The sequence below is a fragment of the Asterias amurensis genome, chromosome 18 (assembly GCF_032118995.1).
Source record: "Asterias amurensis chromosome 18, ASM3211899v1".
In the NCBI taxonomy this organism is placed as follows: Eukaryota; Metazoa; Echinodermata; class Asteroidea; order Forcipulatida; family Asteriidae; genus Asterias; species Asterias amurensis.
In genome coordinates, this window is record NC_092665.1 from 15,406,297 (window position 1) to 15,430,829 (window position 24,533).

At 40.0% G+C, this 24,533-nt stretch overlaps 1 protein-coding gene and 2 long non-coding RNA genes across 3 annotated transcripts; 1 reads left to right on the top strand and 2 right to left on the bottom strand.

Moving 5' to 3' along the window:
* The first annotated feature begins 269 nt into the window (after positions 1-269).
* LOC139950829 (uncharacterized) lies at positions 270-3,242 on the top strand. Its single transcript, XR_011787706.1, has 3 exons — positions 270-574; positions 1,169-1,259; positions 1,785-3,242. It is a non-coding gene; the product is annotated as an uncharacterized lncRNA (long non-coding RNA).
* A 656-nt stretch (positions 3,243-3,898) lies between these two features.
* LOC139950830 (uncharacterized) lies at positions 3,899-6,753 on the bottom strand. Its single transcript, XR_011787707.1, has 3 exons — positions 6,345-6,753; positions 5,490-5,606; positions 3,899-4,247 (listed from the first exon to the last, which is right to left on the bottom strand). It is a non-coding gene; the product is annotated as an uncharacterized lncRNA (long non-coding RNA).
* An 11,872-nt stretch (positions 6,754-18,625) lies between these two features.
* Positions 18,626-23,220, bottom strand: LOC139951060 (uncharacterized). The gene is made up of 4 exons (XM_071949879.1): positions 22,920-23,220; positions 22,320-22,415; positions 21,079-21,166; positions 18,626-20,778 (listed from the first exon to the last, which is right to left on the bottom strand). Exons 1-4 carry the CDS (start codon positions 22,965-22,967, stop codon positions 19,709-19,711), a joined length of 1,302 nt encoding a protein of 433 aa, XP_071805980.1. The 5' UTR covers positions 22,968-23,220; the 3' UTR covers positions 18,626-19,708.
* Positions 23,221-24,533: the final 1,313 nt, after the last annotated feature.

Genomic DNA, 24,533 nt, shown 5'->3' on the forward strand with positions numbered 1-24,533 from the left:
TACCAATAAGTTAATAACCATGAAAATAATGTCTGCTTGAAATCCAGCCAGGTGTGATGGCAATTCTACGTTTTGTTTAAATATCAAAAGCACTCCCGACCTACACAATGGTTTTAATAACCACTATTAAAGAGAAAAATGGGGTGCAGGTTTCAAGATCGTTTAAACAAAATAATAAAAGACAGATGCGATTCTGCTGAGTTCATCAACCTCTTTCAGGAAGTGGAGTCCATTCCAGCGATTAATTCTGTCTATTTTCTCAATTAAAGGCCCCCTATCGTCAAAGAAAAACCAGTTTTTGCAATAGCGCCCTCTCGCTCATAAAAGTTGTTTACGCTGTTCTGCGAGGGTGACTTACACCCTCTGTTAGTTCGTCGTGAATACAAAGATGGCGGATACGGAGATGATACACTGTTCATGGTAAGCCCGTCACTCTGTGCTTGTTGCAAGAACACTTGCCAGAAACAGTGAAACACGGGGAGCTTTCCCACGAGCTTTGCGAGTGTGTGTGGCACAAGACAAACAAAAGGACCGGAAGGAAGTGAGGAACAACAACAGGGATCTCAATAATAAAGTAAGCGTTACCACTATTTTAGCCTTATGTGTTACTGTTACCCCAGTTTTATCCAAGTCGATCCAATCGTGTTTATTGTCACTTTCGTTATTATTCACCGTTCTGGAAAACGGGTGAATTTTCATCATTTTCTCTCGAGAAAACGGCAAACGGTTTGAGTACTTATTGTACTTGTAGGATCAGGACACAAAACACAAATATCTATAATCTACAGATTTACATTAAACTTATACGGTAAATACTGATAGCTACCCTTACAATACTATACTTGCTGATACCCTGGTGAGACGAACAATTATTACAGCATGTAAAATATGTTACCAGTAAGTTATACTAGTATTTATAGCATAACTGGTAATTACGTTTTTACATGCGTGCTAAAACGGAGATGAATTATTTTGCGTGACTTTGTTTTACCAAATGCCTCAATACTTTGCAGCAAGTAACGTTTTAAGAGAAGCTTTTTACTACCCAAAATGTGTAAGTTAAATGTAAATCTGAAAACATGTTACAACAAAAACCCAACAATTTGTTTACAGCAATTTATTATGGCAAACGGATAGGGCACTATAATTAAATTCTGTATTTTTTCAGGAGTCGGATTCAGAAACAACTGAAGGCGAGGGGAGAACAGGCAAATCTGATGCTGTGCGAAACAAATTCAAGAAGAGAAAGCAATATCAAGGTATTCTGAATGTTTATTATTTTTTTGTACAAATACAAGTTAAAATATGTCTATATGGTTTACAGGAGCTGCATGTACCTGAATCAGTCTGTGAAAATATATAGATGAATTTCATCAACATAAAACAATATTTACGTATATGGAAAACTAACTGAACTTGAATGAAGAAAGACAGCAAGGCAAGGGGTAGAACAATAAATAATATTTATACACATAAAAACACTATGAATCAAACCATAAAATTACAAACCAAAAATTAGGGAAATATTTACAGGGGCATATACAAATACAAAATAAATACATAAAATAAAACATTTAGAGCAGGTGCAGGCATGATATACTGGTAATTTTGGAAAACAACAACAACAAATAGTTTAGATAGTGGAAGGGCTGATCTTCACATGGTGTAAGGCTATCGTACACTTATCACAGTTGTCTGGTTTTCCCAAGAGCAACACATTGTCAAACAGCCTAGGATGAATATGCCTGAATGTAAATAACAATAATGTGTGTCTACCGTTTCAGAAATATCTCAACGCTCTTCCAAGGAGGTTGAAAATGTAACCGCAGGGCTGTAGAGACAGCAGCTTGCAGCATGTCAATTGCATTCTGCAGCTAACAAGCACAAGCCATGAACCCCAAGCTCCCCCTCAAGAAGTTTTGCCATGGTGCAGATGTAGAAATCGCAGGGATATAACGCTGCTGGAGGAGAATAAGTTTTGCACTAGAAGGTGAAATGGGTGCCTCACACACACACACACACAGCTCATGGATTACAGGGATGACATGCTGGCAGCAGAGCAAATCCACAATAATGACAGTTTTTCAGCATGCAGCATAATAGGCATTATGTTTTTTTTAGCAGCATGGGCGACTTGGTGCTATAAACCGTAGATTCATCCCATGTGTTTTGTTTTATCAATAAGGGATAGGTTTCTAGCACCAAATGGTGTTTATATTGGGTTCAGACCTCGAAGGCTCTTATTACAAATAATATTGCAATTTTTCAGCATGTTCTAAAATATTTTAATTGCTTGAGTTTGAACAAAGAGAAATTAACCGCAGCGAGACATGAACCAATGACCTCTGAATTAACGTACAAGTGTTCTACCAACTGAGCTATCCAGCCCATGCTGGCGGTGTCCCTATTTGTCATCAGAAATTGATTAATAGGGACACAGCCAACATAGTGCTGGCTAGCTCATTTTGTTAGAGTGCATGTACGCTAATCTTAGGATTGCTGGTTCAAGTCTCACTCCAATTACTTTTCCATTGTTCAAACCCAAACTACTTTTAAAACTGGCACAATCTGTTCCCCTTGTTATTTGTTGCATATTTTAGTATGAGTGTCTCCACACTAACTTATAAGCTCAGCTCATTAATTTTTGCAATCGAGACATAGGAGGGTTGTTATAAGCAGCTGTATGTAGCTGGTTTCTACATAGTGAATTTTTTTTACACACAAAAATATTAAGTATAACAACAATATGAGATTTAGAATATGTTTTATTTGCATCAGGGATTATGAATATTTATTGTGGTTTTACCCATATAAACCGATGCGTGTGAGCCACTGTATTTTGGAACTTATCAAAAATCTTTGAAAAAAACACATCACAGACAAATTACTTGGGTGGTATTCGAACCCACGACCCTTGCAGGGCTTAGAAACTTTGTATTAAGCGCTATATAAATGCATGTTATTATATTATTATTATTTGCAATTCTAGAGCAGTGTCATAGAAACTAGTCTAATTGGCCCTAGAATTGCAAAGGTCATTGGTTTGAATCCCACCCGAGTAACATGCTTGCTTTTTATCACAGAATTTGGTGGAAGTACTGAGTATGCTATTGACACATCAATGTATATGGGTCAAGCCAAAATGAGGAATAAGATTAATAAAAACAAACTATGGATAAAGAAATTACATTAATTCAAAGGTGTATCATTCATAACAAGGACATACTCAAAAGACAAGAAAATGATCCAAGAACACGTCATTTTACCTCAACTTGTTAAATTTAATGATCAAGTCAGAAATGAGACCTTCCACTTGGTACATAAGTATTTAGGAAATTAAAGTGGGAGTTAATTTTGGCTGATAGTTGTGATTTTGGCTGATATGAACAATCTTCAAGATGATCACTATTGGTAAACTACTCAAAATAATTGTTAGCATAAAAACTTGGTAACAATCAATGGAGAGCTGTTGATAGTGTAAAACATTGTGAGAAACGGCTCCCTCGGAAGTAACTTAGTTTCCAAGATAAAGAAGTAATTTTCCACAAATGTGACTTCGAGACCTCGGATTTAGAATTTGAGGTCTCAAAATCAAGACATGAAAGCACACAACTTGGTGTGACAAGGGTTTTTTTCTTCCATTATTTTACCGCAACTTTGATGACCAATTGAGTTCAAATTTTCACAGGTTTGTCATTTTGTGCATATAAATGTTGAGATACTCAACGTGAGAAAACTGGTCTTTGACAACTACCAAAAAGTGTCTATAAAACAGACGTTACAAAATATTTAACCTGCAATAGTTTTAAACCATGTAACGCTAATGGTTTTAAAACCATTGATGGACTGACCCACAAATTAAAATAGTTTACACATCTTTTAAATTTAGTGTTGCAATGCTGCACTACAGAACATGTATGATTTCAACCCAAACAAACAAGTGGTTTTGTTTTTCAAAGTGAAAAGAATGAGATTTCCAATTTCTTTACTTCTTGTTCATCCCATCAAGTCTCTCCTAGACTAGTTTTTCTATGGATGGGGCTGGCACTTTTGCAATGGTGAAAGAAATGCGTTGTGGATTATCATCAGATAAAGTAAAAAGTGACATGCTATGATAAATAACCATGTACCCGCCCCGCCCACTTATGATCTTTTAGCTGCAATCCTCTCCATCGAATCTGTGATGTAGCTATAGGGCTGCGGTTTGGGCTTGGGATGTGCTGACCATTTCTTTTACCTGTGGAAACCTGGGAAAGGGAAATAATAATATGAGATCAGAAAATACACCTTGGTTTGACGAGTTAAAGTGTTCTGGAGCTCTTGAAAATTGAAGAATTTTATTACAAGAGGATGTATTGAAATGAATATGTATGTTCCTAAGAATATCCTTTGGAAGGTTATTTAGTTACTAGAGGTGTAGTTTGTTGATATAACAAAAACAACTGATTTTGGAAACAGCTTACTTTTACGAAACATTCAAGGATACACGCGCACATACTTGGGTGTTAAAATTGACACAAGATCAATGTCAAACAAAGATACATGTACAAACAACAACTTATTGTTTACATCATTGGGTGTTTAGCAACATGAAAATAATTTGTTCCCTTGGATCGGTCGAGTTGGTCTTTGAAAAGTGTTTGTAACCGTTTGTTATAAAATACATTATGATTAGAAAGATATTTTAAAAGTAGAATATAATGATCCACACTAGTATTACGCGAAATTGGGTAGTTATCCTTTTACCTCATCGACTAACACAGTCGGCCATCTGTGGGCGTCAAATTTCTCCCATAAATGGCCGACCGTGTTAATTCGCAAAGTAAAAGGAAAACCTTGCAATTTCGAGGCAAATTTGTGTGGATCATTGTATTCTACTTTTGAATCATTTTTCTAACCATATGCTTTTTATTACAAACGGTTACGCTTTTCAAAGAACAACTCGACTGATCCAAGGCAACGTGTTCCTTTAATTTGGGTTATTTTCAGGGTCTCAATAAAGTGAAAATACATTGGTGTTAATTTTTTACACCCCAGTTTTTGCAGTGCATAAAGGCAAGGCATTTTCTGTCTATTTATTGGCAAGTTAAAAGTTTTAACTGTTTTTCTGTTTAGTCGTAATTTGGAATAAAAGGCATCCTAATTGTTACAATAAATGTTCTTTCAAAAACAACCTGTCATGCCCATTTTTGTTTTGATACTAGACTTGTTTAACCTGTATGAGTGACGTTTGTGAACAAACATCAAATTATGATTATTGTGTCTGTTCAGAAACAAAATTAACAGTGTATGCATTTAGCCTTCGAAATTAGACTGGGTTGAAACGTCAGGCCATTATCTATTTTGTGCATTCACGGTCGTTGTGGTTGATCAGTTCACAAGTAGCCTTAGTATATATAAAACAAGACAAGTTGCAAGGTCCTTGAATGCCATCCCTTCTTCATAGAACCTTCAGAAAGATTGTAGTCTCTGACAACTTTATTACTAACCGTCCTGAGTTAATGTCTGCATGGTCTAGTCACATTCCTTTCTCCATGGGTCCAAACAGTCTCTTTGCTGTGGTTTTCTTTATTTGCGTTGATGACACCAGTAGACTATCTTGATCACTGAAAAGTGAAATTAAACACAACACATTTATGGTATGACCATGAGTATAAATTATGATACCGTTTGTTTACACGACAGGGCATTTATTTATTCTTCCAAGTTTTTCCCCTCCATTTTCAGTTGTATTGTTTATTTTTTTCTAGAGGGTCCCTAGACTATGCCAGGGAGAAAAGGGTTTTCACACTGATGTCAGGCATGCAACTACATCAGCTGATATAATTTTTTTTTTATTTTCAGTACTTTCAATTGAAAAATATCTTACAAAATTTTGTGACATTTTGTAATTTCCTCCTTTTTGTTTAAGTTACAGTTGCATGCCTGTGACGACCATGCTGTGTGAAAACATAGGCCTTATTAACCGTTTATTTAGATTTTATTTTTTTATAATGAAAACAAAATTAATCAATGAGACCTTTCCAGCTATTTTGCAGGCATATTCTTTACTACAAAAAAATTATAATAAAAAACCCCGAAACCAAGCTCTTTCTTAAAAAAACCCAGGATCAATAAGAAGCCCGTTTCATTATAATTAATTCTTTAATCCACTTTAAAACAAAAAAGAAGGAATATTTAAACATTATTTTCGTAATATCATCACTTGTGGAGGGGGGCCCGATAAAAAGCATAACTTGTCGAGAGTATGGACCCCTAACCTAACGAAAGCAATGAACTGAAGCAAAAATTAATACATAGGTGGAGAGAGCGAGTAAAATGCGAGTAAAACTTTAATAGCCTACCTTCTGGTGAATATTCTAGTCGTGAACTCTGGTCTTGACCACAAGTAGAAGTCTACTGGTAGATCTAGAACATGAACAGTGTAGTAAGTAAACAAGATCGCGGACAGGACTGTCATCAGATGTTTGACAAACTGGGACAGTTTTGAGTTAATGAATTTACACTGCTCTCGCATTGATTGGAACTCATCATTCGCATCAGCTGGATTGGCCTAGCCTGCTGTGTACTTCCTTCTGATAATCTCTGCTTTGCACAGATTTCCTTCTTTTGCTGGCAGATTCCGATACTGCCCAGGTAACTTTCCTGTTCCTCACCTCTTCTTCATGGCAATTTTGATGCGCCGTCAAAAACGCATAATACACCCCACGGATAAGGTGCGGTGGTTGCGCACACTCAAACATGAAAACACGACGAAAAGCTCTAGACACAGATAAACACGATCGACGTGTGTATAAACTCATGCCATTGCAATAGCACGTATCGTGCGTATAATCCCATGCCATTGCAATAGCACGTATCTATATTTAGACTACGCCCTCCGGGGATGGTAAATGTAACAGCTATCGTCGCACTGTGTCAAAGGTAAATATGCTTGGCAAGCATTTTTCGTTCGTGCGTATGACGATACAGCGTCTTTAAAGACCCCAGCTTACCACTACATAATTGTTCTCATTCAGTTTCTTCCCACGGGCGGAGCCAAGCCACGCGCTACCGTCGTTTATATGGGAGGTGCGCCCCTCCGGCGGCGGATGTAGAAATACTTCCGATCGCCTGACTGTATGAAGCCGCCTTTGACATACCTCTGTATTTAGCTGAATAATTATTGAGTAACTAAAAAAAAATCCGCTTTCGATTTTCCCACTGTTAGATTGCACAATACTCCACAGTGCATGCAGCGTGTGAAGTCGATTTTTATCGGTGGTTTTAATCGTGAAGCTATGAGACTTCAGATACAGTTGTTGAGCGGAAGTAATCGCAATTAATTATTAGCTTCTAAAAGACTCCTGCTTTCGTTTTCCAACTGTATTGCACAATATTCAGAGATTGTTATCAGTGACACAATGAGACTTTAGATACAGTTATTGAGCCAAAGTAATCGCAACAGAGTTTGCCAGTCTCGTGCGTATTCGACAAGGAATAAAACCAGTTTTAGTCCACATTTCTTTCCCAAATTCATGCGTGCCGAAATAGCTCAGTTGGGAGAGCGTCAGACTGAAGATCTGAAGGTCCCTGGTTCAAATCCCCGGAGAACTTCCATGAGTTCTGAATTGTCCCGGGTTTCGGCATCCATATTTTGGCTTAAGTTTAAATATTTAATGTGAAATATTCATCAAGAAATTGTGCCATATTAGTCAAAAAATAACAACTGCCGAAATAGCTCAGTTGGGAGAGCGTCAGACTGAAGATCTGAAGGTCCCTGGTTCAAATCCCCGGAGAACTTGCACGAGTTCTGAATTGTCCCGGGTTTCGGCAGCCATTTTTTTGCTTAAGTTTAAATATTTAATATGAAATATTCATCAACAAATCCTGCTAAATTAGTCAAGAAATAACAACTGCCGAAATAGCTCAGTTGGGAGAGCGTCAGACTGAAGATCTGAAGGTCCCTGGTTCAAATCCCCGGAGAACTTGCATGAGTTCTGAATTGTCCCGGGTTTCGGCAGCCATTTTTTGCTTAAGTTTAAATATTTAATATGAAATATTCATCAACAAATCCTGCTAAATTAGTCAAGAAATAACAACTGCCGAAATAGCTCAGTTGGGAGAGCGTCAGACTGAAGATCTGAAGGTCCCTGGTTCAAATCCCCGGAGAACTTGCATGAGCTCTGAATTGTCCCGGGTTTCGGCAGCCATTTTTTGGCTTGAAGTTTAAATATTTAGTATGAAATATTCACCGAGAAATTCTGCCATATTAGTCAAAAAATAACAACTGCCGAAATAGCTCAGTTGGGAGAGCGTCAGACTGAAGATCTGAAGGTCCCTGGTTCAAAACCCCGGAGAACTTGCATGAGTTCTGAATTGTCCCGGGTTTCGGCAGCCATTTTCTTTTTACTTAATTGAAATATTTTATGTTGAATACTCATCAACAAATCCTGCTAAATTAGTCAAGAAATAACAACTGCCGAAATAGCTCAGTTGGGAGAGCGTCAGACTGAAGATCTGAAGGTCCCTGGTTCAAATCCCCGGAGAACTTGCATGAGTTCTGAATTGTCTCGGGTTTCGGCAGCCATTTTTTTGGCTTAAGTTTAAATATTTAATATGAAATCTTCATCAACAAATCCTGCTAAATTAGTCAAGAAATAACAACTGCCGAAATAGCTCAGTTGGGAGAGCGTCAGACTGAAGATCTGAAGGTCCCTGGTTCAAAACCTCGGAGAACTTGCATGAGCTCTGAATTGTCCCGGGTTTCGGCAGCCATTTTTTGGCTTGAAGTTTAAATATTTAGTATGAAATATTCACCGAGAAATTCTGCCATATTAGTCAAAAAATAACAACTGCCGAAATAGCTCAGTTGGGAGAGCGTCAGACTGAAGATCTGAAGGTCCCTGGTTCAAAACCCCGGAGAACTTGCATGAGTTCTGAATTGTCCCGGGTTTCGGCAGCCATTTTCTTTTTACTTAATTGAAATATTTTATGTTGAATACTCATCAACAAATCCTGCTAAATTAGTCAAGAAATAACAACCGCCGAAATAGCTCAGTTGGGAGAGCGTCAGACTGAAGATCTGAAGGTCCCTGGTTCAAATCCCCGGAGAACTTGCATGAGTTCTGAATTGTTTCGGCAGCCATTTTTTGGCTTAAGTTTAAATATTTAATATGAAATGTTTTTCAACAAATTCTGCCATATTAGTCAAGAAATAACAACTGCCGAAATAGCTCAGTTGGGAGAGCGTCAGACTGAAGATCTGAAGGTCCCTGGTTCAAAACCCCGGAGAACTTGCATGAGTTCTGAATTGTCCCGGGTTTCGGCAGCCATTTTTTTGGCTTAAGTTTAAATATCTAATTTGAAATATTCATCAATAAATTCTGCTATATAAGTCAAGAAATAACAACTGCCGAAATAGCTCAGTTGGGAGAGCGTCGACTGAAGATCTGAAGGTCCCTGGTTCAAATCCCCGGAGAACTTGCATGAGTTCTGAATTGTCCCGGGTTTCGGCAGCAATTTTTTAGGCTTAAGTTTAAATAATAAATATGAAATATTCATCAACAAATTCTGCTATATTAGTCAAGAAATAACAACTGCCGAAATAGCTCAGTTGGGAGAGCGTCAGACTGAAGATCTGAAGGTCCCTGGTTCAAATCCCCGGAGAACTTGCATGAGTTCTGAATTGTCCCGGGTTTCGGCAGCAATTTTATAGGCTTAAGTTTAAATAATTAATATGAAATATTCATCAACAAATCCTGCTAAATTAGTCAAGAAATAACAACTGCCGAAATAGCTCAGTTGGGAGAGCGTCAGACTGAAGATCTGAAGGTCCCTGGTTCAAATCCCCGGAGAACTTGCATGAGTTCTGAATTGTCCCGGGTTTCGGCAGCAATTTTTTAGGCTTAAGTTTAAATAATAAATATGAAATATTCATCAACAAATTCTGCTATATTAGTCAAGAAATAACAACTGCCGAAATAGCTCAGTTGGGAGAGCGTCAGACTGAAGATCTGAAGGTCCCTGGTTCAAATCCCCGGAGAACTTGCATGAGTTCTGAATTGTCCCGGGTTTCGGCAGCAATTTTATAGGCTTAAGTTTAAATAATTAATATGAAATATTCATCAACAAATCCTGCTAAATTAGTCAAGAAATAACAACTGCCGAAATAGCTCAGTTGGGAGAGCGTCAGACTGAAGATCTGAAGGTCCCTGGTTCAAATCCCCGGAGAACTTGCATGAGTTCTGAATTGTCCCGGGTTTCGGCAGCCATTTTTTGGCTTAAGTTAAAATATTTAATATTTAAATATTTATCAACAAATTCTGCTATATTAGTCAAGAAATAACAACAGCCGAAATGGCTCAGTTGGGAGAGCGTCAGACTGAAGATCTGAAGGTCCCTGGTTCAAATCCCCGGAGAACTAGCATGAGTTCTGAATTGTCCCGGGTTTCGAAAGCAATTTTTTGGCTTAAGTTTAAATATTTAATATAGTTTGAATATGAAATATTCATCAAGAAATTCTGCTTTATTATTCAGGAATAACAACTGCCGAAATAGCTCAGTTGGGAGAGCGTCAGACTGAAGATCTGAAGGTCCCTGGTTCAAATCCCCGGAGAGCTCGCATGAGTTCTGAATTGTCCCGGGTTTCGGCAGCCATTTGTTTTTGCTCAATTGAAAAACTTTATGTGAACTATTCATCAACAAATTCTGCAATATTAGTCAATAAATAACAACTGGCGAAATAGCTCAGTTGGGAGAGCGTCAGACTGAAGATCTGAAGGTCCCTGGTTCAAATCCCCGGAGAACTTGCATGAGTTCTGAATTGTCCCGGGTTTCGGCAGCAATTTTTTGGCTTGAAGTTTAAACATTTAATATGAAATATTCATCAAGAAACTCTGCTATATTAGTCAAGAAATAACAACTGCCGAAATAGTTCAGTTGGGAGAGCGTCAGACTGAAGATCTGAAGGTCCCTGGTTTAAATCCTTGGAGAACTTCAATGAGTTCTGAATTGTCCCGGGTTTCGGCAAATGTGTTTCCTTTTTACATTTTAATTTAATTGAAGGATGTGCTTAAACACACTCTTTTCCTCTTATACAGAAGTCCCCCCCCCCCTTCCTCAAATTCCCTTAAGAATTCTTGGGATTCCCAAAACACAATGGAGACACAATGCCACATTGTCAAGGGGTTTCGTCAATTGACTTTCACGCTCCACCATTTTGTCACAACCCTCTCCAACAGGATTTGATGGCAAGATTGAACTCTTGGTACAAAATGCATTGTCCGGCTCACTCCCTGTGGCTTCAACCATGGAGAAAAGCCTCAATGGTAAGTGACAAGTTTTGGGGGCTATATGCAATAACTTCACCCCTTCCTTCCTTCCTTCATCCATGATGAAACCAAAAGTTCAGGCCGTAGTCTTTATTGGGATTGCACGAGCAGGTCGTAGTTTGGATGCAGCCTAACAGCGACAACAAAACTCTGATTGTGTATAAAAACTCAAAACTCTTAAGTTTCGTTTTTCATGTTCAAAACGTTGGGGTTCAATATTGATGCAGCAGCTAAAACAACTACCTTTCTCCACAGAGATAGAGCGAGGAACAGGTCATTGCTCGATGCTTTATCTTTGAATGCCCAAGGTAATCAAAACACGGGGGTTCGAACCCCGTTGTACATGTATATGGTTGTACACTCGGTGGCATATACAACCAGAAAGGGGTCCTTACTCCCAATAAATGAGATCGCTGAAAATGGACTTACAGTTTGTAGTTAGCCAGATGTGCACCCCTTGTGCCCCTAAAAATTGCCCTCGGCTACTGCTTCGTTGTTATGTTTTATGAAAGATATTATTGGAGATTAAAGAGGGAGAGAGTTCTGCCAAGAGGTTTTAGGTACCTGTAAGGTTTATTCTTCTTGTATGCCAAATCAGTTCAAGTCAATTAGCTGGCAATCACCTTGGTTTAGTGGATTGGGGTGTAGATTGCAGTGTAGTAATTTATTTGCCAGTTTTCCCACGGTCTCTTAAACCACTAAACCACTGAGTTGTACATCCGGACTTATAATCTTCGTCACCTTCAATTAGCGCATTATTAAGCTGATTAATGTTATGGTGGCTCAGAAGGAACATTTCAAATTCCGGCGTTTTCTTCTTCACATTATTACACTATCAACATGATACAATCAGAGATCTCTGGTTCAATCATGGAGCTAAATATATCTCCATGGTTCAATATGGTTCAATCAAACAGCGTCAGAAACAGACTCCCGGTAAGCACAGACTCCCGGTAAGCACATTATTGGTAGTTACGAGGGCACTATTTCACAGTGAGCACAAAAACGTGATTAGATTTTCTTTGCTAAGTTCAACGTAGCAAGGTTGTAACATTTTACAAAACATACCCTGTGTGAAAAGACAGTAATATGTTACGCCACAGCTCAAACCACGGCGTTGCAATGGAATGTCTTAAAAAAAGAAAAATGCATGGAATGGTCAAATAAACAATCGTCCAGACTTCAACAGATCTACATAAATCCAATCCCTACTACCCCCCCCCCCCCTCCAAACACACACTACAATCCCACCCTTCACTCACCCAAGAATCTGCCCGAAAAAAATTAGTGACAATTTTCTAAAAACATCTGCAGAAAATGGCACCCATCCTCTTCAATTCAACCCAGCCACCCACATAGACGGTCAGAAATCCAGGGTCCAGTTTAGTACAGTCACGGAGGTCCATGATGGTGCACTCAAAAGGGGGTACCCGTCCGCGTTGCCGGCCCCCACCAACAGTTAATTGAATCGAAAGGGTGCTAAGAGCCCCTTCTCAGAACTAATTGTGGTTTTTTTTACCACGACACCCTCTGTTTATGAGATCCTGGGTGCAGATTATAGAGACTTGATAAACTATTACATTGTACAGTTTGCCACGATCCTTAGAACCAGGAGCATAGAAATAAAAATCGTGCAAGTAGACCTACTTATGGCCTACTGTATTGATACATCCATGGTACATCCATTGAAGAATGGTCTTGGTTGGGTCATTTTGAAAGTTAGTTTCCATTTTTGTTTTGTTTAATACGGGACATCCCATCCACCACAACCGTTTGCTTGTCATGGGTTTTGCCTCCACTAATGAAATAGTCAAGTTGATATTTTTTCTTTGACTATGCATGTTGCTGACTAATAAATTAAACTGTCACAGCGTGTCTATTTCTACATCAACTGTTATCCCACCTCCATGGATATATTTAATAGTGAAGTGCGCATTTTTAACAGTTAAACCGTTTGAAAAGTTCTACTTCTCATGGTGAGGGTGGATTTTCTTACTCAAACATTTTCAGAATTCCATCAGTCGTGTCTTTGAAAAAGGGTAAAAGAAGGTTTTTGTTATCGCATAATCTGTATAATGTCAAGTGCAAAGAGGGTTGTGAAGTTACACCAAGAACATCCGCCCAGGATACTGAGCCTGTCCGGCGGCATGTTCAGTCACCGATCCCCCACTCCATAAACCCCCCAAGGACAACGACCATCAACGCTTTATATTATATTGATTATCACCTTATATACATGAATTGTTTACCCGGGGACCGTGAGAACGTTGGGACGGGGCAATTGGTATCCGGCCGCAGAGTTTCCAAAGAACGAAACTATTCAAAATTGCTCAATAAAAAAGCCACAGAAACTCAGTGCAGTGACTCTACACTGAAACCTCTAAATTAATTTACAGATACCAGTATGTAGCCGATTTTAAGAAACGCTAGGATTAATCCTATCTCGAGGCTCAATTTAGGACGAATAACTCGTCCTAACCATACTTAGGAAGGGTTCAATGCGTCCATAACGAGAAGTCCACTCGGTAAGAACTCGCTCAGCAGCACTGAAATTGATGACGAGAAGTCATCTCGACCCAGAAAGCGAAAGCCGTTGTCCCTGCCAATTTTCTACCTACATTCCGACCAGCTAGGAGCAGGACGGTTCTTTTTAGAGCTACAGTACAGGCCTGGTACTTTGAGAAGGCAACGAAGGCGATTGCCTTCATGCCCCCTGGTCATTACCAAACCAACAGACCGGAAAGTTGTCTACCAAATTTCGAAATCTTACACTGTGGCAGCAGAGTAAATTCACAAGACAAGTTCTCAAGAACAAATCTATGCAGCAAAGTACACATAATGTGGACCACAAACTTAATGCATTCACATAAATTCTCCTGCAAAATACATAAAAACAGGTTGTTAAAAACAGGTTGTTACCATTTAAAACCTTGCAGTTTGTTTGTTGAATATTAAGGGGACATGGTTTCCAGTATAAGTGCGTGTCAGTGTTTCTTTATCGCACTGTCTGTTATTTGTTTGTTTGGTGTAGCTGTTCGTTGGATTACACTTTCTGCTTTGCTTACAGATACAAATTGTGCTGAAGGTCGCCTGTAATCAGAAAATGTCTTACAAGATTTGCGAAACTGGCTCAGCTGTGCTTTTTAAAAGGGCGCAGAGTTTTTCCCGTACATCAAAAATGCTACTGTCGTAGTGCTTTTCAATGGGGAATTGTTGCTCTTCTAAATCGATTCTAAAAAGGGAATCCTTGAAATAAAGTCAGGATTTTTTTGTTGAGGATGCCAACTTTACACTACAGGAAGACAATTGCTTAGGGGCGCCGTGTAAACACGTGCAATTGCAATGCCGTGGGAATGTGGTTCGTGGTTCTTATGTGAATATCTTGACACAGGCTTATAACCTCAGCTTCAACCACGTTTTATTTGTCAATCGATCTGAGACCAGGCCGCCAGACAGGTAACCTGTTGTTCTGAGGGTGATTGTTTGTCACCTGAACAGTAAAATGATGTCTGGTCGTGATGGTGTTAGACCAGGGAGCAAAAAGACTTCAAGTAAAAAAAAAACACAAAGGGGAAATGACAGGCTGTTCGATATCGCAGTGCCAACTTTAGACTGGTGTTCTTGTGTCTCGAACAATGGGATTTTATCATGTTTCCATACCGGCAAAAAGGGGGCCACACTGTGTTGGAATAAAAATGAGAAGAAAGGAAAGTATAATCAATGAGCGTGGGGTCGTTTGGGAATCGTAAGATTAATGTTCTTCGGGATGGTGATGTGAATGAGTGAACAGCAAGACTGAAGAATTGTCTTTATTGACTTTAAATGGGTATTGAGTAGCTCTATTAGCGTTACGTAGAAATTGGTGGTGTGCTGTTTTAACAAGTTGCGTTCGCCATATTGTTGGGAAGTGTATTGTATGGTGGCCCTGAAGGGACATCGCATATCGCAAACGTGTGCGCATACGTATGCAATGTCGTGAAACAATTCGCAAATATGTGCGCACACGAATGCAATGTCGTGAAACAATTCGCGAATATGTGCGCACACGTATGCAATGTCGTGAAACAATTCGCAAATATGTGCGCACACGTATGCAATGTCGTGAAACAATTCGCGAATATGTGCGCACACGTATGCGATGTCCCTTCGGGGCCACCATAGTATTGAGTTAATTAGACAATACGGGGGTACATTATACAGGTGCATTTACGCAGGTGTACCGTTGAGGGCGCTGTCCGTGTCCACTTAAGTATAATGGACTGGGTTTTCCGCGAACTATGTTGTGGATTACGTCACGGTTGTTTTAGTAATACAATAACAAATTCATATTTCATTGCCCGTGCTGCCGTGTCATTCAATAACCGGACACAGTGATCAAGCAGAACCCACTTTGTCTTGTTGACATCCGTTCTGTGTTTATTATTTTATGCTCATCAGAATTGAAAACAAATTTTGTGGGTTATTTGTCAACAAAATTATGACGGAATGCACTGAAAACGGAAGGGGTTGGAAATGATCATAATGTTATAACCACCAGGTTGTGGATTATGTTTATGTCTCTTGTGTTTAAACGTACACTCGGGGTCTAGTTCCTTGTCTGCGGTTACCGGTTCGGGTGCAGCGTGGGCAGCAACAGCCCCTCATGGAATGTCTCCAAAAGAGCGCCATCTTGGGTTTTTTGTTTTGGGTGTTTTTTTTCTTCAAACAAGACTGAAGCCGTGTCCTAATTGGTGGTTTTGCCAGTGGCTATGGCTGGAAAGCCATAAAGTCCTATTCTCCAACGTTGTCATGGGTCATCCGGCTAACAGCCGTAGAGAGCCGTAGCCGCTTGATTCGCCACACGGCCTAATATTATTTGGATAGCGAAACATGCTCTGAAGTTCCCTGCTTGTTTTTTAGTTTAAATTACTTACCAATGCCCACAGGAACCTTTCGCTGATAATTCCCCCACAAACGAAAATCAAACAGTTATTCCAAGATCCATCTAAAGGAATAACCTCAACATATCACATCGAATTCAAGCTCCATGATTTGATTAAACGCTTTTAAAAAAACAATGTCAGTATAAAAACAACCAATTATTTGTAATGGCGTCTGTGAGAATTCGGGTTTAGCAACTTTGTCACAATATGAAATCGGTATCTATACATCATCAGGTGGCTGACAAGACACGGAGACACTCACAATTTATAAAGTAAAGACATTTAACAGTGCACTCATTACCGGTATAATTAGGGTGCATTGGTCCCAGTATTCTGTCTGACCACTGTTGTTAAATATTAGAACAACCAATTATATGAAATAACGTGAAATAAGTGTTCATTACCGCTTACAATTCACAAAATAAGATATGCACTCAGTCATTACCGCTAACAAATCAGGGTAAATGGTCCCTGTATTCTCTCTGACTGAAGGCACCGGAATTGTCCTTAATAATCTATTCATTATCAACTCGCAGACGACGTAAAACCGTGGGAATGTTCCCCGGGAATCGACGCGCTTTGCTACCTTTCAGACGCCGTGCTTGAAGTGCTACCGACCCGCGCGCCATCGTGTCTGCTGGGTCATCTTCACCTATGGGTTAATAGCCGTGGGGACGTTGCTTTGCGAAATCGTTACAAAGTGTTTATTTGGGGGTTTGCGGCAAACTGATTGAAAATGGTATGAACAGATTTGTACAAGTCCTTGCTATGTTCTTTTTTTCTGTCCATCCTGTTGTCAGCCTCATTCGAAGTCGGCAGGCTTGTTTCCATCTCTAATGTTTGGAGGAGTCGACCAAGTACCGTACCAAGCAAGATGAAAGGAGATTTGTACAAGTCCTGTCTAGGTTCTTTCCGAACTATCCATCTTGTAGCCATCCTCATGTTAAGTCGGAAGGCTGTTTTCATCTCTATGTTTAGAGGAACTCGCAAGGTGAAAAGAGCTTAGAAAATTCCTGCCTAGGTTATTCCTGAACTATCCATCCTGTGTCATCTTCATTTTGAGCTGGCAGTTTTTCTCTCATCTCTATGTTCGGAGGAATTCAACCAAAATGAAAAGGGGGTTATTTATCATCGGTCATATAACGATGGGTTTACAATTGGGACCAACTTACGGTGTCATCGTCGCAGTGTACTGACCTTACAAATTAATTTGGCAAAGTTAATCCAGTGCACACTCAAGGCATTGTGCAAAGTTTTCCCCTCTTCTTTATATAATTACCACTTGTGTTTTCTCTGCTGCCGTCTTGGGATCTAGGCTGGGATCTTAAGCCCTCTTTTTACCATTCTTCTTTGATCCCAGAGCAAAGCAAACCTTAATGTTTGTTTGGACAACAGAACCTAGGCTCGTCTTCTGCGATATGGGTGGGGGGGGGGGGTACAAAACAGAGAACGTGGCACTTCAACATCATCAGCACAAGCCTCCCACGAGAGAGGTTGCGCAATGCGTGGTTGCTATGGTCGTGTGGTCTGAGCATGGACCACAGTTTCCCGCGTTTTTGTGCAAAAGCGCAGGAGACAGAATGTAGCACTGCTCTTGTAAGACATCACGCCTATCTATTCTATACTAAGCATTGATTTCAGAAAAAAATCAGGGATCTGAAGTGGTGTTCATACATCCCATCTTGGTGATTTTGATGGATGCTCTTAAAATTGTGCAGCATGCAAAGTTTTAAAGGGAAATATTTCGTAAACAATCTCAAAGATGTCACAGCACTTTTTAGATTCAGAATGGTCAGACACCAAATAATTTCAATCGTCTTAACGACCCACCCTGTTCTATTTATATTATAATGTACTCGTGTCATTGCACATGCCTTTATTCTGATGTGTTGACCAAGAAAACCCATGAGGACCCCATTGGAAATAAGTCAGTTATGGGGGGGGGGGATCATTCGTTAATTTTGTGCAGCATCTTCTTGTTTTCTGCGGTCGTTTATTTAGTTCAGTTGTTACCCGCTGTATATATTGTTGCCATGTTCTTGCTGTGTTTTAGCCGAATAAACTCCAAGTAAACTCCCGCGTTCAAATTGGGCAACATTTGTGAACGCCCGCAACAACCCCCAGTCCACTGCCCAATGTCAATTATGTAATCCAATATCATCCCCATCACATTGATCTTTGGATGTTATCAACATATTATCACCTCGCCCACAGGTCCCGTTCAACCCCCCCCCCCCCCCATGTCCAATCCAATCTGACTGCGTGAACTTGTTTCAAACCCATAAACCATCAAATTTAGAATGTTCATGTTGTGGAAAACACACAAACAACAGGTTAACAAAAACAACTAAAAGGCATCTTAAACAAATACACACTTAAACCAACTTGTTTTCATTTCAAAGCAAACTTGTTTCACTTTATTTATTTTGTCATCCAAAAAATATAATTCCTTAGAATTCGTACACAAAATTTAAGAACAAATCTTAGGCACATCCGGTGAAAACCATCAAAGGCTGAATACTTTGGTTACGTCATGATCATTCGGTAAAAAAATAATCAATAAGAAAATCTCACAATTAAGTCTTGCGGTTGGCATGGAAACCTGGAAGCACAAACACTTATAAAAACTCTAAAAATATTTTGTACAAAATTTACTTTATGTAAAACGTTACGTTGCATAGCTGTAAACTTGTCTGAAGAAAGGCTTTCCTTGGAAAAAAATAAATTAGTTTTGTATATTTACAGATGACAGAAAACCAATCTCTATTAGACTTGCAGTTGTGCCGATTAGATTCTTCTTCAAGACTCTCCCTCCCGCTCCAGCCATCTTGAAACATTTTCCACTTTTCACAAAACGGACGAGGTCAAACAGAAAAGTCTGGCGCTCGATTTGTTTTGGAAGCAGCGTTATAAAAAACTATCATGAATACAAGGAACAAGATGGCTGCAGTGAAAAGGTCGACTCGGAATTGTTTTTCCAAATTAAAAAGCATAGCACAAGTTTAACACAAAATCAAGCTCGTTTAAAAATTAAACATTTCACATAGATGCTGTGAGCAAACAAAGCCAAATCCAAATCAAAACTTACGACAATGTATCAAAATTATCTGTGAAATTAAACCTTTCCTGCGAAAAACTAGATTTTTTAAGTGGAATTTGTGAATACACTTAGCAAGCTGTTCAACATGTTGACTTTCAAATTTAGGAATGTACGACAAAGCAGTGTGAACAGTGAATACTCTACACTCAACCTGAATTAGAAATTTGGAATGCTAGTTATTATGTTTTGTGTCTGTTTCGCACTTCAACGGGAATGATTTTTATTTACTTTTTACAAGCACAAACTTTTAGCAACAAGGAAAACAAAGGCGGGATAATCTAAAAATTCAAAATTGCAACACAAAGTTTTTCACATCACACTTCCACGTAAGCGTATAAATAATGTCTTCGACAAAATGTTCACTTGGTTGTTTTTTACCACGGCCTCCACATTGAGTCGTGTTCAGAAACTTGGTGAGCTGGGATGTTAGCGTTGAGAGCTCTCAGAACGGTTTTCCGTGGGATTTGGTGATGTACGAGGGGTTGTGGGTGACCGTTCTCTGTGATGGGTGCGTGAGGGGGCTGGTATACGGTATGTGCGGGGAGGGTGACGAGGGTAGGAGCTTGAACCATCATCGGGGCGAGATTACCGGCTACTGGACTGCTTGCACTACCCCTTGCATCCCCGTGGTGGGTGACTGGGGAAGGGGCTGGTGATAAAACGGCAGAGTTCACTGGGGCTGTTACATAACACGTTTGGGGAGAGTCTCTGATGATGGTTGGCTGGTAGGTTGTTGTCTGAGCGTTCATCAGTGTGGGAGAGTTCATGGAGGAATTGGGGCTAGACATTGGTGATGGGGTGGAGCTATCACTGTGTGAGGAAGCTGGAGGCGAGAGTAGAGGGGTGCTCTGAGCGTAGACGGGGATGAAATGGCTGGGTAGCTGACCGCCAGGGAGGGCCTGAGAGGGGAGCACCACGGTGATCTCACCGGAGGGAAGGGTGCCTGGGACACCGATTGGAATGCCGGAGATCACACGAGCAATGTTACTACTTTCCACTTTGAAACCACCCTGGAAGTTGGTGGGCTGGTAGGGGGCACTCACAGCTACAGTAGGTAGGGTCTGTGCGGATGATGCAGGAGGAACAGCAACCTGGAGTTGTGCTGGGTTCTGCTGCAGTTTGGGCTGCTGCTGGGCGGACTGTGTCACTGCTGCAGCAATAGCAGCTGGGACATTCTGTGGAGCAGTTTGTGATTGGGCGTAGGTGACTTGCTGCTGTTGAGGAGGAGACTGTGCCTGCTGTGGTTGTTGTTGTTGTTGCTGCTGCTGCTTAGCTGGGGTACCCTGTGGACTGCAGCAGTTAGCGAGATGACCTATCAGGTTGGTCTGTACTTCGACGTTAGGGGTCTCTGATCCGTTGTTTAGGAATCTTGAGACTTCGCTGATACATTCACTGTAGCCGAGACGGTAGCGATTCAACAGGTTGGGATCATTGGTCATGGCAGCTGAAATGACAAAGAAGAATACGAATAAATATTTTGCAAATGATCAATTTAAATTCACCTTTATAAAAAAAATTGCTTCTGAATTTTTTGTTTTCTACTTTTTTCTGCAAGTCACTAGATACGCAAGGCCTAAAGGCCACTTAAAAAATGGAGTATTTGGTGTAGTTACATCTGTGTTTAGCCATTGAGAAAGACTCTGCTCTGTTTGAAACAACAGGCCACTACCTTTTTCTTTTACAACTGTTCAAGGTGTTTTTTTCTTCTCTCTTTTGAAAATTTCAGTTTGGATCGAGTTCTCACCTGACATATGCTGCCTCTGCATGTTGCGAAGATACTTGACAGTCATCTCTAAGATGTCAGCTTTTTCTAACTTGGAATGGCGGGAACTCTGCAAGTAAAAAGAGAAACAAAGAACGGTAAGTAAACTGTGTGCTTTTCATTGAACAAACACGGGTCGATAGGACGTGCACACATCGATTTTTTTGAAAAGCGCGCCCACGAGCGGTGCGTGCGTAACACCTGGTCCCGTGGGTTGAGTGGTGGGAGATTAACTGGAGTACAGGTGCGTTGTGAGGTGCTGCATATCACTGAGCAATCTGCAATTTTTTTTCCCGTATATCAAAATTGCCACTGTCGTAGTTCTTTTCACTGGGGAATTCGTGTTTCTTAAAACAAAAAAACAGAATCAGGGATACGTTTGAGGATCGCAATTTCGATTAAAAAAAAAAAACAATTATCGGTTAAGGGCTGGATCACTCAAAATGGTAAATATAACAGGTGAGAATCTATCATAAATGGTTGATGTAAAATCGGATACATATAGATCTTTACGTGAGCCTTAAAGGCAGTCCTAGAATTTTCTTGCGGGTGTCAGTTTACAACCCAAAGTTGTCATCAAGTCAAAGCCATTTTATTTTGGCGGTCAAATTATTAATCAGACAAAACGGTTAAGTCATGATCGCAACAGTGTTTACACTTGAAGGGGGTCACGTGTGTTGGCTGTTGTTTGGCTATTATAACGACATGTGCAAATATACACAGAGAAACGACGGAGGTGGGTTAGGAGTCGCGCACGCGTAGTGGAGGAAGTTTGGGGTGACGTCTTGCGAGACGGTTCAACAATGGATTGGGCGCGAAACTTTGAGATGGTGGAAAAGGTTTGGCAAGAGATGCATGGATTGTGGGGTTCACAAAATCATTAAGAAAATATACTTTTAGAACGTAATTTCTTGAATGGTGTACCTGCCCTAGTTCAAATTACATCTTATTCTTTCTCGAGATGAATCTTCCAAATTGACAATCTTATCTTTCTAAATTAGCTTTGGAAGTTTAAGAAGTTTAGAAAATTCAAATGGATAGCTCAGTTTATCATTGAAGACAACTGTAAGAATTGAATTCATTTACAAGCACATTTAGTTTTTTCAACAAAAATATTTCAAACATTTGATCTCGATATACAGAATGTTCAGCAAATTAAAAATTTCAGAACAAACTTTAAAAAATAGTTGCTGATAAAAGAAATTGATGAGAAAGAAACTTACATCTTTGTTGGTAGCTTCCAGAATCAACGTCTTAAGTTGGCCAAGACTGTCATTGATGCGAGCTCGTCTTCTCTTTTCCATCAGAGGTTTGGAGGACTGAAATTAAAGAAGAGGAATAATAATTAGAATGAATAGATTGCCTGGATTGACATGATTGATAATTCCGATAATCGGGACCGCAGAAAATAATGAATTGTGAAAAAACACTAATTAAACGAGTAATGTATAATTGCAGGCGTTGCAATGCGTATCAGTAGCATGCAATACCGATAACAAGTGGCAATACAATTTAAATGAGTTCCGTACCTGCACACGAATTTACAAATTTACATGTCATCAGTCTTTGTAAAACAAAATTGAAAATAACAGTATTGAATTGTGAGTACTTTTTGACAACGATTGCCTAATAATATAAGAATATAAATAAGATGCCTTTCTATTAGACGATAGAGCCAGCTGATTTGAGTTTAAACCACAGACAAGATGACGATTGCACAACTTTTGAAAACGTAAACAACAATTAGTTCTGAAGTTCTTAAGTTTTTTAACAAGGAAAGAAAGAAACAATCAGCAATATTTTCAATTTCGTTAGAAACTTACCTTTCGTCCTTCATGCATCTTTGGTTTGTTGCTAGTATCTATCGGCATTTTGCTTGAAAATCACTCAAAAGTAATGTTGAACCGAAGAAAACAAAATTCCAAAACAGAGGTTATAAAATTCCAGAGAGCGGCGTTTTGGAGCGTGCGGAGTGTGCTACAGGTAAGAGGTTGACGGTGCGACTGAATACCTATACAGCAGTGACAGCAATATTTCAAGTCGTGTGAAAGGATTTGCTCATCAAATGCCTACACACAGCGCTCTATGACTAACTTCTTGGCTGCACGTACTTATTCAATCGTTTCATTTACGCATGCTTCACCAACTCGTGTGAACATTCCATAAGACCGGTTCCCACAACGGACCCCCAAACCCGAAATTCCGCGACACTCAGCCAATCGCGAGCCGCTATTCACCCACTTACTGCAGTCGACGAGTGTGCTGGAACGCGCGCCTCGCTGATTGGCTGGTTGAAGTCGGCCGCGTGCCACGCGATTGGATTAAGGTAGCGGTGACTTGGTCATGTGGGCGTGGCCTCACGAAGCCACCGTGTATTGCTCATAGGAATGCGATGTTGGTTGTTATCCGCGAACTACACGTGCCTCCCGACTGCCATTGTTACCGGCCAGTCTCGAGCGTGCCCGAGTGTGGGAAAACCCCGCCCATCGAGCGCAAAGACGACTCAGCTAATTGTAAACAGGCAGTGAAAGGTAAACAATGATCGTAGATAACGTTCCCAGCGGTACTGTTGCCAGAGACAGGGTCATGATCCGGGGCCAGTGAGAGCAGCCCGGGCTACCCCGTACAGTGTGGGTGACTCTAAGCTCGGCTCGTACAACCGGTGGTTAGGTACACGTTAGGTACACCATAGAGAAAGCGTACGTAGTGTATCACGAGTCTGGACTGGTGCTCTCTCTCTCTTTTACAATAGGGTCTTGTCAAACAAATGGATCCGCATATCTTATTCTCTATTATGGCAACCTGGGCTTCAAGAACAAAACAAAGATGCTGTATTGGAATGCAGCTGCCTTACCTAACCAAAACACACTGGCCTTATGGAATGAATAACCAAGTCTCCACTACGTAATACGGAAAATATCAATCCCATCTCAACCCCGAAATCAAGTTATTTTTCTTCGAGTTTTAAAAAGTCCTCTTCGGTTCACCTTTCCCCAATCTACCCAGATTTTTTTTTTCAAATCACGCCCCCTCAAAATGTGGACGGTATCGCAATTCGTCGTTATCATCTAACACTAGTCTTTGCATATCCCCAATCTACTGATTTATTTAGACGTCGTTTATGAGCTGTTTGCTGATTATATTTAAGGGAGCCTTTATCGCAGGACCAAACCATGGGAAAGGCAAACAAAACTGCGATTTTTGTGGGAGCTTACCTGTGCCCGGGCTTGTCTTATCTTGATAACACTCTAGGTACCCATGTTGCTATTTTTCTTGTACCTGTTGTAATAAATTCATGTCCAGGTTTAACGCGTGTCATAACACACAATAGAACTATTAATAAATCTCAATCAAGAAGTCAACATGACCACAGATTGTTAGATTTGGTGAAAATATCGAACGGGGGTAAAACAAGTTTCAACTTCGGCAAAATAATT